Source organism: Sinocyclocheilus rhinocerous, unplaced genomic scaffold (assembly GCF_001515625.1).
Source record: "Sinocyclocheilus rhinocerous isolate Xijiao unplaced genomic scaffold, SAMN03320098_v1.1 scaffold485, whole genome shotgun sequence".
In the NCBI taxonomy this organism is placed as follows: Eukaryota; Metazoa; Chordata; class Actinopteri; order Cypriniformes; family Cyprinidae; genus Sinocyclocheilus; species Sinocyclocheilus rhinocerous.
Window position 1 is genome coordinate 343905 of NW_015659927.1, and position 18409 is coordinate 362313.

General features: G+C 38.0%; 2 protein-coding genes across 2 annotated transcripts; one reads left to right on the forward strand and one right to left on the reverse strand.

The window, feature by feature from the left end:
* Positions 1-298: 298 nt before the first annotated feature.
* Positions 299-3348, forward strand: LOC107724423 (protein YIPF2-like; the record flags this gene model as incomplete). Its single annotated transcript, XM_016533349.1, has 6 exons — positions 299-328; positions 522-609; positions 733-849; positions 1167-1333; positions 1413-1595; positions 2714-3348. Coding segments are annotated over 6 exons (690 nt in total), but the record flags the coding sequence as incomplete, so codon positions are not given.
* Positions 3349-5812: 2464 nt separating this feature from the next.
* Positions 5813-17528, reverse strand: LOC107724424 (histone-arginine methyltransferase CARM1-like). Its single transcript, XM_016533350.1, has 16 exons — positions 17295-17528; positions 14938-15063; positions 14419-14525; positions 14109-14213; positions 13594-13704; positions 12560-12737; positions 12370-12460; positions 11955-12036; positions 10264-10349; positions 10050-10139; positions 8961-9098; positions 8781-8870; positions 8589-8701; positions 8382-8462; positions 7334-7402; positions 5813-5922 (listed from the first exon to the last, which is right to left on the reverse strand). The coding sequence occupies exons 1-16, from the start codon at positions 17434-17436 to the stop codon at positions 5813-5815; spliced, it is 1719 nt and encodes a 572-aa protein (XP_016388836.1). The 5' UTR covers positions 17437-17528.
* Between the last annotated feature and the right edge of the window lie 881 nt (positions 17529-18409).

Genomic DNA, 18409 nt, shown 5'->3' on the forward strand with positions numbered 1-18409 from the left:
AATCAATACCAACCATCTTAGAAAGGACGGCATGGGGGAGCGAGGCACACAAACCATGTCCTTTTCAAATTAGCCTGAAGGACGTGATTAGCTGGATCAACTGTGTTTAATTAGGGTTGGAGCTAAACCCTGCAGGGCTGTGGCCCTCCAGGAATTGAGTTTGACACCCCTGTTTTAAACAGAAGAGGTTTGTAAAAAACACTTATTCTTTGTGCTTTCCTAAAGCTCATTTCCTAAAGCATGTAGCTTGCAACGCGAAGGTCATAGGTTCGATTCCCAGCAAAATTTCCATGCATGAACTGACAAAAATGTATGCTGTCAACTCAGTGTAAATTTCTTAAGACAAAAGTACTTTTAGCCTTTATCTCACATCTTGGTAAATTGAAACTAATTACAAATATTTTAATGGGAGATCCTGGTTGCTTGGTCATTTACCTACTTGGAACTACCACATTTAAATTAAAGCATCAACAACTCTAGTGCCCTAGTAATTGCATGCACTGTTATCTTTATTATTGTAGGTGCTGGACAGGATAAAGGGCTCAGTCATGCCTTTGCCAGGACGGAATTTCGTCAAACACCACATTCGAAATAACCCTGATCTCTATGGTAATGTAGATATTATTTTTAATCTCGCAGAGCACCTCTTAACACATTCTTTATATTTGAATGAATCTGGATTATCACAAAACTGTCAGACATTTTAGTTTTTGTTATCCTTCCTCTTGTCAGGTCCTTTCTGGATCTGTGTGACTCTAGTGTTCTCAGTGGCCATCAGTGGAGACCTCTACACATTTCTGAGTAATATGGGAGACCCAGGGTTTCACTACAGACCTCAATTCAACAAAGGTGAGACCGCAGTAGGCATGGAAATTTGTGGAGAATGATTCTTTTAGAAACTTAAGAGTAATTGGAGCTAATAATATACTTCACAAATACAAAAGAACACAACTTTTCGGTTATATATATTTATTTTAGTCATAAATTTTTCGTATAAATATTATATGAACAACCAATCAGATTTGAGGTTCAGTGAATCTAAAGGTCAACCACTGATTTAAACCCACAACTCATAGATTCAAGATTTGAGTCTTTTATTAATTAAAAGAACATGTTTATGCCAGTCCCTTATGAATATGCTTAATGAAGGTTTTGTTCCGTTTTAGTCTCGATCGCAGCCGTCACGGTGTTCCTCTATGCATGGCTGGTGCCTCTAGGAGTTTGGGGCTTCCTAACGTGGCGTCAAAGTGTTGAGAGACACATCAGCGGTTACACGTTTTTAGAGACTGTGTGTGTCTATGGCTATTCTCTGTTCATTTATATCCCTGCCTCGGTAAGTTTGAGATGATGTTCAAGACGGTCAGACTTCATGAAGTTAGACCTGATAAGTCATACTCGGTGTCTGTTTTCAGATATTATTAACCATTCCTGTCTACTGGCTCGAGTGGCTATTGATTGTCATTGCCATGGTGATCTCGGGCTCAGTGTTGGTAATGACGTTCTGGCCGGCTGTTCGCGATGACACGAGACTAACAGCATTCGCTACCATGGCAGTAATAGTGTCACTTCATGCCCTTCTGGCTGTTGGCTTTAAGGTGAGAGAAACTCTTCAAAGGACTATTCCAAATCAAATACACTTTAAACGCTATCTGCTATGCTGTTAATAACCACAGAAAATCATTTTGACTCCTCTTTGAGCTATGAAACTCTTTTTAGGAGCAATTATTGGCTATGTGTTACCATAATTCCTGTAATCTTTCTGTGAATTCAAAGCACAAGTAGTAGGGTTGTGCAGTTAATTGCATCTGGTCAGTAAAGCCGGTTCCGTGATTAGTAGTAAATCTCCATCACCTGCTTTCAGATGGAGCGGCATTAACTACACAGAGCAGTAGTTCACTGACAATCACCGAATCACCTGCGATAATGAACGCGATATCGCTTGTAATAATGCCAATTTCCATTAATGCCGCTCCATCTGAAAGCAGGTGATGGAGATTTACTACTAATCACGGAACCGGCTTTACTGACCAGATGCAATTAATTGCACAACCCTAACAAGTAGCTTTGGTTCCTTTTATAGCTGGTTATGGCATGTTGAGAGATTGGATATTACTTTGCACAGACACAGCTGACAAGTGTTCATTTTCACACCAGTCTTATGCTAACACATTTAATTGTAACCAGTTTGATATTACAGCAAATAAACGTTTCAAGATATTTTATTTTACAAGCCAGAGGATGAGTCCATATTAAATTATGTGGTAATTGACAACAACAGATAGTGCCTAAAGTGATTTATAAAGTTACATGCACTACCGTTGAAAAGTTTGGGGTCAGTGTGTGCGCATGCGAGCGCGTATTTATGATTTCTTTAGGATCATGTGACACTGAAGACTGGACAAATGATGCTTAAAATTCAGCTTTGTCATCACAGGAATAAATTACATTTTAAAATATTTAGTAATAGAAAACAGGAATTTTAAATTGTAATAATATTTCACAAATACTGTTTTTACGGTATTTATATAAATAATACTGACCCCAAATATTTGAACGATAGTGTATCCTGTACGAAGGACTGAAATAAATAACATAAGCACCTCCGCTTCCAGCTGCACATGCAGTTTGATTGGCCATTTCTTCTGGTAAAATGACACCATCCATTAAAACACACTCAGCTTTACTATTTAATAAATTTCCATCTCTCTTTTAGCTCTACTTCTTCAAAACGCCAACAAACACAGGATCATCGCACTCCGGACAACAGACTACCCCAGCTGCAAATCACACAACACTTGCTGTGGGAAAGCATCAATGACCAACTGAATGGGAACCTAGGAGACTTTATATTCAAAGGACATGACAAATGTGTTGTAATTATGATAACTGAGCAATGAAGGAGTTCAGATTAGTGTGCTGATGCTTGATGCACACAAGCATTCCCAGCAAACACATTGAAAGTGTTTCCAGTTTGTAACCCAGCAGATAAAATAATCTCCCTCAGATCACAAGTAAAATCACAGCGACTTACTGATGACTTTAGTTTGTAATATTTTTCTCTAATACGTAAAGTGACCAGCCTGATAAATATTTTGTTATGTGTTATGGTCACTTATTTTTTTGTTTCCTTCAATCAAACTAGAGTAATTTATAAGAGTGATCTTGTATTACAGTGAACTGAGTTGAGGTTTGCCTTATAACCCCTGACTGCTTTCTTTCCTTGTAGGCTACTTTCTCTTATTATTCTGTAAGTTGAGAGGAAGTACCTGTATGAAGTATTTAATGTTGCTTTCCTGGACAGTTTTCTGCTTGACACTGTGGATTAAAATCATTCTTGTCAGGGTCAAACTTGTCTTTTTGAGCTTGTTTGGTATGAATGTGGACAGATGCATCACCACTCCTACTTGGGCCACACATTTCTAAGAAGGTATGCGTTGCACTTATTTAATATAAAAGTCATAATCTTTTAGGGATAGTTCAACCAAAAATTAAACTTTTGTCATCATTCACTCATGCCATTCCAGACCTGTGTAACTTTGTTCTGTGGAACATAAAATCTGTTATTCTGAATAGTGTTGGGGTAGCCAAACTATTTTGGTGGCCAGTGACTTCCACTGTATGGACAGAAACACTTTCTGAAAATATATTTTACGTTTCACAAAAGAAACTACTATGCTTTTAAAATGATATGAGGGTGAGTAAATTTATTTTTGGTTGAACTATCTTTTTCAAAAATCATTCAAAAATTCTCACATTCTCAACCCTCATGTTACACCTATATGACTTTTATTCTTCCACCAATCCCATTCAATCTGTGCTTTTTCATAACTAAAAACTGGACAGTGACGATGAACAAGTACATAACAGGACCTCAAAATGAGTCCCTATGACTAAAAGAAGTATTCTGAAACAATACAACGGCTTGTATTAGAAAAAGACAAAAGTAATTGTTGAAATTGTGCACTGGCCACTTTAATTATATGGAAAAGAGCAGCTTAGGTGGCAAAAGTTCTTTTTGTTTCATGAAAGATAAAAGTCATATGGGTGTCAAACAACATGAAATATTACAGAATTTTCTGTAACACTTTACAATAATGTTAATATTTTTGCAGCTTTTATCTTGGTTAAATGTTCATTTCTCATTCATTTCAAGTTGTATTTTAAACACAATTAATAAAAGTATATTCATAATCTGACATTAACCATAATAAATGCTGTAAAAATAAATTTTCATGATACTAAAATGCATAAAAACAAATGGAACGCCAATGTAAAGTGTAGCTGTATTTTCTTTCCTTCTCTGTTTAAAGGAATAGTTCACCCAAAAATAAAAATTTTATCATTGTTTACTCAGCCTCATGTCGTTCCAAACCTGTGTGAGATTCTTTCTTATGTTGAACATGAAAGAAGATATTTTGAAGAATTCTGAAGAACCAAACAGTTGTTGGTCCCCACTGGCTTCCATAGTAGGGAAATAAATACTATGGAAGTCAATGGGGACCATCAACTGTTTGATTACCAGCATTCTTCAAAATATCTTCTTTCATGTTCAACATAAGAAAGAATCTCACACAGGTTTGGAATGACATGAGGCTGAGTAAACGATGACTTTTTGGGTAAACTATCCCTTTAAGACACATCCGCTTTGCCATCTATAACCCATCCAGGGGTGCATTTCCAAAAAGCAAAAACGCACCCCAGATCATATGACTTCTCAAACCACCAAGTTTGATTTTATAACCCCGCCCGTGTCATCCATGAACAACAAAACAAATGCTACTATAAGCCGCCACACTTAGGGACTTCTCCATCAACATTTAATTTGCTCCTTTTTTTTTTGTCTGTTGCTTTTTTTTTTGGAAAGAAAACAAAAAGTTAATTCTACAAACTAGCAGATAAGGTTCTTTTCATCTCATGATCTCATGAAAGTTGCTAAATCAAACTGAATTAACTGGAAAAAAAAAGTGACTGGAAGCGGTGCATACGACTTCAAAGTCTTGGATGAGGCTATCATCATATCATATCCCCGCTGTGGGAGAGGGAGGAGAGAGAGAGGGGAGGAAAATTATAGCTAGTCAGGCATCACTTGATCTCCTCCTTTCCTCAACAGGTCTCACAACACACAGAAGTCGACAAGATAAGGGTTCGGGGGATGTAAACTAGGATACTGCAATTCCTGCTGCAGCGGTCAGTGTGTGTCCACGGACCTCACTGTTTATGTCGTTCATCCATCGGTCTTCCTCCCCCCAGAGCCGACTGTCCTTCCCAGCACTCCGCCGTCCTCCTTGTCTGATAATGGAGGGTTTTGGTGCTGGTATTCCTATTCCTAAAACCTTTGTGTCCTTATAATTGACTAACAATGAATCCTCCAATTTACAAGTCAGATTTGCGTCGATATGGAGTCGGAGGTCGACAGAAGCAGTCTCGATAATCCATGCTCAGGATTCACCTCAGGGAACACCAAGCGACACATAAATCTGGGACTGCACTACATTAAAACACAGTCAGAAATGGAATGAAAGTAAGACTATCTCTATCTACACTATGGTTGTCTACAGGCAGGATCCAGCAGTACTGCGCTAGTAGTCGTAATGAACTTTGTGAGCATGTGTCCGTTTCTTCTGGTGAGTGCGAACGTCTTGGTGAGTCGAGATGGCCGTCAGAAGCCCATGCTGAGAGAATCGAGATGCGATAGCCAGTCGATTTCACTGGAAACGTAAAAAAGCTGAAGGTGAAGTGTAGGTTCAACGGAGCCGGAGCTGTTAGGAACAGTGGCAAGATCCAGCAATAGATCTCGAATTCATATCAATAGTCAATGATGGCGAGATGCCATGGAGATAGCCGGGCCGCCCATGGTGAACTGGTTGGTGACGGGGTAATACGGACTGCTGCTGCTAGGACCCTGCTGGGCAGTTGTGGCCCCTGAGAGGAGAGAAAAAGCAACATTACATCCTTTGTATTTATGAGCGTGTGATTTCTAAGATGTTCAAAGTATGCTTCGTTTTTTATGTGTAAGCTGTGTTACTCGTGTAGTGTGTGCGACACATTTTTGGTACTAGTTTGTTTTCAAAGTGGAAACTTCCTAGTGTGCGTGTGTTGAGTGCCTGTGTTTACATACAATCAAAGGGAGTATATTTTGAAAGGCTGTATGTGTATGTTAAGTGTTCGTGTGACCACTAAAGTATACAATCACCATTGGGGGATGTTCAAAACTACTGTTTATTAAGTAGTCAACAAATCAGTACAGTAGTCAAAGAATATGTATAATTATCCTAGTTTCAGGTTCATTTCAACCTGATGCTTTAAAAACTAACTGGAGAGACTAGAAGAGAACGAAAGTTTTTTTTTATGCAACACGCCATCTAGAAAATACAACACCCATGGTTTGAGACCAAGTACAATGAGACTATTCACACGGTAGCAGCTATCAATCTGCAGGCACTCAGCACACTGTAAAGGCTTATTCATATCACAGCAAGGACAAATGTTCAGTGCAATATTAAATAATGGACACCTTCAAACTTAAAAACACTCTTTTACTGATATATCATCAGTTTACTGGGTCTACTCAGTATGGACAGAGAAAAGAAAATAGGAAATTCTGTCATCATTTTCACCAGCTATTCTAAAACCCATAGATCTCGTTCATCTTCAGAACACAAATGAATATTTTTTTTTTAAATATTCTCTCATCATCACAGAAACTCAAGTCAGACTTGCTTGACACATGAGAACCAAATAGGTTTGTTCTTGCACATCAAGCAAGCACAATTTGAGCTTCTGTTTAATGTGCGCTGATTAGTATTTATAGATGAATAAAAGCTTTTACAAAAAGTTTATTTATGTCCATGTAATTTTGGTAACACTTCAGTATAGGGATCAATTCTCACTATTAACTAGATAATTATTAGCATGCCTAATATTAACACATTGGCTGTTTATTAGCATTTATAAAGCACATATTCTGCATGACCATATTCTATATCCTAATACCTAAACTTAACAACTACCTTACTAACTATTAATAAGCAGCAAATTAGGAGTTTATTGATGAAAAAGTCATAGTTAATAGTTTGCTAATAGCAAGAATCGGACCTTAAAATAAAGTGTGACTAATTTTTTATGCATGAAAGTTTTGGAAAGTGTGGAATTTCAATGTCTGGATGAAATTGATGAGAGAATATGAAAAATATCTTCATTTGTGTTCTGAAGATAAACAAAAGTCGTATTTTCCCATTTGATACAACATGAGGGTGAGCAAATAATTACAGAATTAAAATTTTTGGGAGAAATATCGATTTATCTGTAGGAGCTCAGGTCCAAAGCCACTCACCCTGGACAATTCCGGTGCTCATTATAGAACCCATTCTGGAGTGAGTGTGATTCACAATCCCCGTGTTCACTGGAGGGGAAAAAAAGACATCTCTTTTCAATTTACACAAGAACAAAATGTGATATACATGAAACACATGAATATTTGACATGAAGCTAAAGGAGAAAGGCTGTGATATAGATAATCTTAAACTGTAGTACTGTTGTATAGAAAACCTCTCAATAACAATTATTAATTGTACTATAAAGAGTATTAAAATAAGTATGGTTAATGCTTATTATAGGGGTCATATCATACACTCTATTTTTCCCTGAGGTACAATAATAAAGTGATGTTTTTTGCAGCAAGTAGTCATTGTTTTGACTATTTGGACTGGGGACTGGTGTTTTCATAACATTAATCTCTTATCTCAAGTGATCAAGTTAAAGATTTGATCCTTCATGATATGGCCTTTAAATATAATACACTTTTTTTTTTTTATTAATCTCAGCCTTTTGTTCTTAAAGTGATAGTTCACCCCCCAAAAAAAATTCATTCAAAAGTCATTAACTCACTCATGTAATTCAAAATCTGTATGTTTTCTATTCATCAGAACACAAATTAAAATATGAATATTCTCACATCATTTTTGTCCATCCATTGAAGCATCAAGGTTTTGGTGGTGTGGAAGTACACAAACACTGATCATCACATACATAAAGCTCAAATATGGTAAACACTGAAGCTCAAATAAACATGCTTGCTTGACATGTGTAAGCTAATGAGGTTAGAGCTTTTGGATTACTTAATGTCTTTTCATACCTTACTGCTGTGTAAACTTTCAATGGATGAACAAAAAAGATAAATAATTATATATATAAAAAAAAATCGTCATTTGTGTTTCAAAGATGAACTAAAGTCTTGTGGATTTGGAAAGACATGAGGGTGAGGAACCATTTTTGGGTGAAAAAAAATTACTTTAAAAACACCACAGAGCTAATTTCACTCCTCATATGTGTGTATTTGTGAGCGTGTGTGTAAATATCCATACGTGCATGCGTGTCTGTACCAATGGGGATGATATTGTTGTGGGACACTGTAGTCCCACTGCCGCCAATGACAGTGCTGAGATCATAGGCTGCAGGCATCCCTGACAAACACAGACAGAGCCAAACTTTAGTGGCATCACTCCAGTTATGCATCACACTTCAGCTAACTGATATACATCTAACAAGAGGTCAGGAATGATTTCATAAGAGGCTTCCTGGTGCTGTACCTGACACAGTCATGCCTTGGCTCATGCTGTAGTTTCCCCCAGTGTTCCACATGTTCTCTGACGGGGAGGAATAGTGTGAACCTGGAGGAGGGGTCGGTGTTGTGCCCGTGTACCTGCAGAACACAGCGCAGCGTCAGCAATGCATGTCGCAGGCATCCTCTTATTGCTTTCCAAAGCAATGCGTCCACTCACCGGAAGAAGGGGTTCTTGAGGTCAAGAAGATTACTGGACTTGGAGCCTGTCTGGTCCACTTGAGCAACAATACTAATGTCATAGCTTTGTCTGTGAGAGGAAGTGGAAACAAATGAGACCACGAGAAGTAAAAAGCGAAACAGCCTGAGGGTTAAAACACAAAGCACTGTGCGTCCTCACCTCTTGTTGGCGATTAAATGTGCAGTGCCTGACATGGTGTCCCCTGCCTTGGCAAAGAGAGGTGACTGCAGCAGACAGCGCACCTGGTACCAGTGAGTGAGGGGTTCTGTGGGAGCCGTGGAGAGCCACACCGTCATCCTGTTCAGAGAGACATAGCACAAGAGCACATCTGTCAAAATGTTCAGAATAACAAAACATTTGAATAGCTCCCTCATATCCAAGTATTCAAATAGTTTTAAACTCATGACCATATTCCCATCCGTTGAAAAACTTATTGTCAAAAGGGAAATTAATATAAATGATCATTCAAATGTATTTGGTGGAATGATTAAAATCTGAACTGATGTATGCTTATAGTCCACGTGCCAATTATTTAATAAGATTCATCACTCAAGTATCACTTAAAAGTATTTTTTAAAATCTGACAATAAAATATGTATTAAAATACAAATTATGGTAACTTCATTTCAGGGCCTACAAAAGTCTTTTTAAAATCAGACAATATGTAGTTAAAAATAAATCATGGTAACTTGGTTCATTTCAGTGGTCCACAAATTCCGGATTACACATGAACACACTAAATAAACTTTTAAAAACGAACTGAACCCCTCAAACAAACTGAAAGTCATCTTATAATTTGCGTAGTGATAAAATTAAAATTGACAAAAAAAACCAAAACTTTTTTTAATAAATCATTTTTAAAAATATAGACTGAAATGGACCAAAATCAGACCTGAGCATACCTGATTTCTTTCACTTGTTTCAAGTTTTGGTCAATTTAACGTAGTCTGAATTTGGTAATAATAATAATAATAATAATAACAACAATACATTTTATATTTTTATTTTAAATAATAGCATTAATAATAATAAACAATAATACAATATTCAACAGGTTCAACATTAAAACAACAACAACAAACAGAGTAAGATAGATCTGATCTGAGCACACCAGTGACAGGGAAAGCACAGAAAACCAGGTTCTTTCATTTAGTTCATATTTTAGTCTATTTAAAATGGTCTGAATTTGGTTCTGTGAGAGAGGACTCATGTGCGAAAACACTTTGAAGAGAATATGTTGGAACTTACACTGATCCAATGAATGCGACATCAAACCAAAAAGCCAGCCCATGTACAAGCCCTGAATGCATCATGTGGAATTTGAAGGGGATTTCTATCCTGCAAAGAGCAAGAAAAGGATATATAAAAATTTGACAAGTCTGACAGACTTCTTTTTGTACTTTTCCCATATACCAAAAGGCTGTTTAAATACAATAAAATGAAGCATTTGGTGGAAACGTACTTGTAAAGATCCTCTTCTTTAGCTTCTAAAAAGTTCACTGTATATTTCACTGATTTGGCCATCAGGATCCTGATATCAAACGTGTCCTGAAAGAAATCACAGAATAAATGAGGTAAAGGTAGGATATCAAAGCTCAGTCCTACATGCAGAAGAGGATGAAGCAATCTGAATAAAGCAAACTGATGTGCTGTGAGGCCTCTTGTCAAGGGCTGAGCCACAGTAAATCAGACTCCGTCCTAGCTCAGAGGGCTCTCCCGCCTCGGCCTGAACTCTGAAGGGTGCTATAACAGCGCCCCCTGGAGCCAGACCACAGCAGGTCACTGTCCCAGCAGTGTAACACCATTACAGGCACAGCAAATGCCTGAACAGCTGACTACTGCTGGACATAAACCACACACACACACACACACACACACACACACTGTAAACTACAATTATGATGTCTGGAAATCCATGGACTGAAAATCAAGCACACAATCGACAACTTAATAGGCTTCTTGAGTGAACAAATGTAGAAAAAGTAGCTCTGACGGATTTCAAAAACACTGTGGATCCTAAATGAAAATCAACAACCAAAATTACACATGTAGAGAGTTCTTGTGCACATAAAGATGTGCTTCATAAACCTCCCTTGATAGATCTAAATTCATTGCATACCCTCTGACCACACACAAACAGTGAGCTTAGAAACCCGGACCACGAAGTAAAGCCTTTCATCATGGGCACAAAGGTGAGCATACATACTTCACTTGAGTCTCCTATAGGAAACTGCCACTGAATCCATTTTCCTAATCCATGAACCTTGCTGCCTTTCTCCATTTCCCAGAAACATCCTCACCGTTCTCATTTGGGCTCAAGTTCGTAACCCAATCCTGTCCGTATTTACCCCCAGGCCCTTACCGCTCATCTATAACCAGTGAGGAGACAAATCTCCAGTTACCTTCATACTTTACACACTATTTTTCAGTGTACTCTTTCCTCTGAAGTCACAAACACAAGCCCATGTGTTTATTGGTTTTCTGACTTAAAGGGATAGTTTACCCAAAAATGAAAATTAGCCCATTATTTACTCACCCTCAAGTCATCCTAGGTGTATATGACTTTCTTCTTTCAGATGAATCCAGTCGGAGTTATATTAAAAATTGTCTTTGATCTTCCAAGCTGTTTAATGGCAGTCAGCGGGTGTTGCATTGCTTCAGTCCAAAAGAAGTGAAATAAAGAGCATCTATCCATAATAAAAAGTGCCTCACACGACTCCGGGGGGTCAACAAAGGCCTCCTGTAGCGAATCGATGCGTTTTTGTAAGAAAAATATTAATATTCAAAACGTAATAATCACTTTAATGTAGCTTGCGCCAACAGTTGTACACTAAAGCAGTTCCGGGCTGATGACGTATGAGGTCAACGCTGCGCATGCACCGGTGAGTCTCGTGAAAACCAACGTTTATTATGCCATTAAACAGCTTGAAAGATCAAAGACAATTTTTAATATAACTCTGATTGGATTCATCTGAAAGAAGAAAGTCATATACACCTAGGATGCCTTGAGGTATTCATGAGCGAATTTTCATTTTTGGGTGAACTAACCCTTTAAGAACTTTCCAAGCTGTGGCTAACTCTAAAAAGTGAGCATGTACTTATGAATTAACTTGCACACACCCAATCCGCCAGTCATTCCCTCCCATTTCTCACCACAATTGGCTGTCTGAAGTATTCGTCTACTGCAGCTCCTCTCAGCGCAGACAGATCCACCCCATGGAAAGATGGCTGGTACCTGAAAGATTCAGTTTTGGAAGCATAAGCACAAAAGAAATGATCCAGAGTTACAACTTCTGCTACTCTCTTAAAGGGGTCATATGATGCGATTTCAATTTTTCCTTTCTCTTTGGAGTGTTACAAGCTCTTGGTGCATAAAGAAGATCTGTAAAGTTGCAAAGACTAAAGTCTCAAATCCAAAGAGATATTCTTTATAAAAGTTAAGAGGAGACTATTATCTGCTACTCGTTAAATGACTGCCTGCTTGTTTACTCACACTCGTTCTACATTCTGCATCTTTACTCTCCCCCAACCACCCGATGTCCTTATATCATCTTTTTAATAAACTCACCAGAAATTGGCCTTTGTAAACTGCTCCATATAAAGCTGCTCATCTGTGAAAGGGGCAAGGTGCACGTCTCCGATTGTGGGAAACATTTTGCCTGAGATAACAGAGGTGTGATATGTAAAGAGATATTGATGCACTATGTATACATTAGTCTTTTGTTGTTCGGTTGCTTTTACTGAAAAAACGTTTGTACCGTTGGGCTTGAGGAACTTTTTGGCATGCAGGTAGCTCTCCAGCATCCTTTCATTGAACAGCATGTAGCCCATGGGTTCAGAGATGATTATGTCCACCTGCTCAGGTAGGGACACTTCCTCCACTTTCCCAGGAATCACCACCACACGCTCTGACAGCCTGTTACTATTCACAAGAACCTGTGGACACACAATCATTAGCATTATTACTACTACTACTACTACTTAGCATGACGTTCAATTAGCCAATGCCAAAAGCCATCATATTACATCTCATCTTATTACGAAATTCTGCATTTGGCACAATACCAGCTTCTTGGCATCAATACTAAATCTATTTGCCAAGCATTCAGGTCTTTTTATAGGAGAGGAATAAAAAAATAAAAAATCCAACAATTATAAATATAGAAGTTTGCTATCACTCATATCATAGTTTTTTGGTACAGATATCCAACACAAATCAATTACCTGCATATTTATAAAAGATTAAATGTGATTTTACATGTGAAATATACCCTACACACTTGTGAAATAGACACTACCATTCAAAAGTTTGGGGTCAGTGAGATTAATTTGGAAATAAATTAATAGCAAGGATGCAGTGAATTTAATTAAAAGTCGCTGTGAAGACGGCATTTTACAAAATGTTATGTTTTTATTCAAAGAATCCTAAAAAATAAAAAAAAACTTTTCCAACAAAATATAAGGCAGCACAACTTGTTTACAACATTGATCATAAGAAAAGCTACAAATGAGCATATTAGAATGATTTGTGAAGGATCAAGTGACACTGAAGACTGGAGTAACGATGCTGAAAATTCAGCTTTACGTCACAGGAATAAATTACATTTTAGTATATATTCAAATACAAAGCAGTTATTTTAAATTGTAATATTTAACAACTTTACTGTTTGATTGATCAAATAAATGCAGCCTTGGTGAGCATAAGATACTTCTTTTAAAATCATTTTAAAAATCTTACTGACCCAAACCTTTGAACAGTAGTGCATGTTAGTGATTGAGAAATCTGTCATACCTCTGCATGTTGAGCCATGGTACTGGCCTCCACAGCATAAACTTTACGAGCACCAGCCTGAGCAGCGAAAAATGACAGAATCCCAGAGCCACAGCCTACATCCAGCACCACCTGAAACAGACAGGGAAGGATGAGAACAAGAATCACATGATATGACACAACTAGGTCCAAAATGCAGGTTTAATTTAATACCAGTTCATTCAGAGAAGCATTCACAAGGAATAACCTTTTTACAGGAAGTGGACTCAAATGCCCATTTTTCCCTTAGTTATAAAAAGTCAACTGTTTCAGTTTTAGATATTTTGGTCTGGACAACATCAAAGCTAAAAGTCAAGGTCATAATAGCCAAAATGCATGACTAATGAGTTTTTAATTTTATTTTAATGGAGAACAAGAAATGCTACAATAAGCACAGAGAAAGCAATTCTGAAACTACTCTACTTCATGCCATCTACAAATACACAACCTTCAATCTATACAGTAACAGATGTTATCAACAAGAGAAATAACAGTACTTTATCCTTGAAGTCAGTATGATTCTGGAGGATAGCTCGTTGATATGTTCCAGTTCGCACATAATCCTGCATCATGTTTTGTTGCTGAGAGAGGTAGCCATAAAACTGAAGAAAAAAAGAGAGAGAGGGCATTCATATTATGCCACTTCTGTTGATGCTACAAGACAAATTTCTCCATTAGAAATAAAGGGTAGTCTGGATACCTTTAAAACATTTAAAATATCTCTTAAGGTTGCAAGACAATAATAAAACTGGTTTGTCAAATGTCAATGTGTTTTGTTTAAGCATGTTAATTAGAAGCCAAACACACCTGGAAATACTGTACAGCTGAGGACTCCTCCGTCCTGTCACTGAAGACTGAGTGTTCACCCCCATGTCCACGGCAATTCTTCAGGAGGTTATAGAACGACGAGAAATCTGGCAAACACAGCACCAGTGAATACATTAAGAGCTTTCAAGCTTCAGGACCATCTCTTCATTCAGGTTTGCCCAGTCATTTGAATGAAAAGTTTGTACTCAATGAGTGACTGCAGCCGTGCTTATCTGAATGTTTGTCTGTTGATAGTTAAACAGCATGCCAGCTACCATGGCTATATTCATGGTGAGAAAAGGAAAAAAAAAAGATTTATCTTTGATTAAAATTCTAACACTAAAACTTGTTTCACTTCATTTTCATTAGAGGCAACTGAAAAGTGTAAGAGTGAAACTGAAAAGAGTCCTAATGGACATCACAGTCCATCAAAATATGCTTTGCTTGTCTGAATGTCTCTCAGCGAACTGCTAAATTACCGTAAAGCCTGATGTGCCTGTAAAAGAAGGTGAGTTTTACCTGCTGGAGATGCAAACTGCAGGAGGACACTGTTACAGCCCAGAGTAATGATGAAGGACTGCTTCCCAACACGACTGCATTCTGTCTCTCGTGATACTGAACACTTAAAGACACACGTCTCCTCATCTGTGGAGGAAAGCAAATGCATGGATGTTAATAAGCCTCACCCTAAAACAGATCAATGTTTTTTTTTTTTGTATTATCCCATTGTTTACAATTTTCATTGAAGAAAAACTGAATAAATTTCTTTCTTTTGAAGAATGTTTCAACAGTTTCTGTCCATACAATGGAACTCAATGGGGTCCAAAGCAACACTGGACCCTGTTGACGTTGTACAAAATAAGACTTGCCTCATAAACATTTGTGCACCATAGAAAAAAAGAGTCATACTTTATATTTACCAATTTAAAGCTGTACTTCAGCTTTACACTATGTCCTTAAAGGTTACTACCACCTAAACATAAATCAAGCAAATCAAACTAAGCAAGACCTGTTCATAAACAATAAGTTGGCCTTCTAACCACTGCAACAGTAAATGGTGAAGCCAGGATAAGGGATTTTGTCATCTATTTGCCCAGCTGTTGTAGGGTTAAGTCAAGCTTTCCACAGACAGATTAGGCTGGTATTCATTTATATAATTGAGCAGAAAACAAGTACAGTTTCTACAGCAGCTCAAGAAAGTACCTCTTAAACAGAGGGCAGGGGAATAAGGCTTTAGAATAAGGTTTTAGAGTGATGCTTGGCATCTACTGTTCATAACTGAAGGCTTTGCTCTCCTAAAACATCCTAAAAGACAGGTAAACCAAGTATGTTTTTACTGGCTAACATACAGTATAATAGTAATTTATTTTATTTGGCCAACCCACGCTCATTTTCGTTTGGTACAATGAATTTCACACATGCTGATACATGTTTTGTTGACTTTCTGTTGTTTGTGCGTTGTAAAGCACATTGAACATTGGCTTAAAGCACTACAGGCAGTAAAGACAGTTATTACTATTAATATTATTGCTATCATTAGCAACCTTGTCAACTGCACAACAAGGTCATCCATGTGAGGTCAACACCGCAGGACGCACAAAAACACGTAAAAATTAAAGACTGGCACTAATTCTTAATCCAACACAAGTGTAAATCATTTTAATATTTCCACGAAGTGTAAATTTTTGTAAAAAATTTTTTTTTTTACTTTTAGCACCTTTACTAGATCTTAATGTTTGCGCAACAATAAATATGTAAGAACCCTCTCTCGTGCTTAAGTTCATCAAAACGTGCAAAATATCACTCTGACACACGTACGTGAATTTCAATGAATAAACTTGGGCTTTCGACTAAATAATAAAATAACAAATGATGTGGCATTTGTGGCTCGAGCAATAAAAACTTCTCAAATGCGATGTGGGTCGCGCATCTGTTTCAGTAAGACATTCATCTCATGCACGGGACATCGGCAGCATGAGAATCCAAACAAAAGCCCTGAGCACTGAATGAACAGGCGGGACACTGGAGAAAAGGATCGAGGCGGGGGACCCGCTATTGTTCCCCGCAGAACAAAGACGAATGCCCAAGCGGTGCTGCCACAAGAAACCTCTGCGTAATTTCACATTACTTTAGCAATGCTTTCTGCACTTTGAGAAAAATAAACCGGTATAGTACAGTATAGTAAAAGTAGAGAGGTGGCGCAGAAATGCGCAATCAATCAAGTAAACTCAGCATCCATTCAGCCCATCAACCAACCAGGTTAAAACGATTTCAACAGACAAATCAAATGTTTACGCAGATAAGACCCAGCGCAAAACAAAAACAAACACGTTTCTATAACACTTTCTGAAGCTCAATCGTGAAGGTTCAGACTGCGGCTAACTTTATAGGCGCCAATCCACATTATATCCGAAGCCCTTCCTTACTGTCCTGCTAAAAGTCTGGATGAAAACCTTAAAAGAAACCTCACGCATGTAAAGACATGCATGTAACGTAACGTTGTATTTCTATCTGTAGAAGCACATTCAGTGCTGGACAGCCGTGCGTTTTAGCTGGATAACTTAGTAACGTTAGCTAACTATAAGCAGCTTAACACAATACGAAAGTGTTTACGGATGCTAACATGCTACGATCAACGTGGTTTGTGCTGGCATGCGTGTTGAAACAAAACCCCTGACTCCGGCAATTTTACATCTTTTAGAAAGCATGCAGGGGTGAATGGGCCGCATTTGGGATCATAACTCAAAAGCCGCCGGTGACCAGGCGGCGCGACGCACGCACATGCCGCACGCACAGACCTCTCACTAGGCTAAGCTAGGATAACACCGCTCAACTGAGGCCGGATGCAAAGTGTTTAAAAGCCAGCATCTACTCACTGTTCGAGAGGCTTATGAGAGCCACGTCCTGGTTGATTTTGATTTCTAGCCGCAGAGGCTGCTGCTCTGAATGTCGCTGTATGTCTCCGTTGGCGTCTCCGATGGAGAGGAGGCGCACGCCTGGGAACACCGACACCGCCATCTTCGATCTGGGCAGAGACAGACAGCAGCTCAGCGCCTCAGATCTCGCCTGGAGTCACTGTTCAAGCTAGGCCTGACTTACTACTGCCTCCACATGGCCACATCTCGCTTTTTCCCCAGCTGTAGTTCAATTTCAAGACATGATATGGGCTGCAAAGAAAAGGCATGGTGTATCTTGAGTACACTAATAAAATTCATTAAATGTGTGGGTTAAAAACCTTATTGTAGGCTACAGGAGGCAATGTGAAGAAGAAGAGACAACACAAGTGAACTGTAAAAATTAACTTTGTCTTATAGAAGTCACCAATACATACCAATATGTGACCCTGGACCACAAAACCAGTCATAAGGGTCAATTTTTTGAAATCGAGATTTATACATAATCTGAAAGCTGAATAATAAGCTTTCCATTGATGTATGGTTTGTTAGGATAGGACAATATTTGGTCGAGATACAACTATTTGAAAATCTGGTATCTGAGGGTGCAAAAAAATCAAAATATTGAGAAAATCACCTTTAAAGTTGTCCAAATGAAGTCCTTAGCAATGCATATTACTAATCAAAAATGAAGTTTTGATATATTTATGGTAGGAAATTTACAAAATATCTTCAAGGAACATGATCTTTACTTAATATCCTAATGATTTTTGGCATAAAAGAAAAATCAATAATTTTGACCCATACAATGTATTTTTGGCTATTGCTACAAATATACCCCAGCGAAACAGAACTGTTTTTTAGAGTAATTTGTTTGTGAATCATGCTCAACTGGTTGCACTGTATGTTTTTGATTCACTAAAACGAACCATCTTAAGACTGCTTTTGTGCTCCAGGGTCACATATGATTGTCACAGTACAATAACACAATTGTTTTGTATTGGAAGATTTCTGAAATGTTGTTTAAATATGCAGATAAGGCGTTATCTAATTGAATGTACGCTAATTTACATACATTTCCAGAACAGAAATCTGAA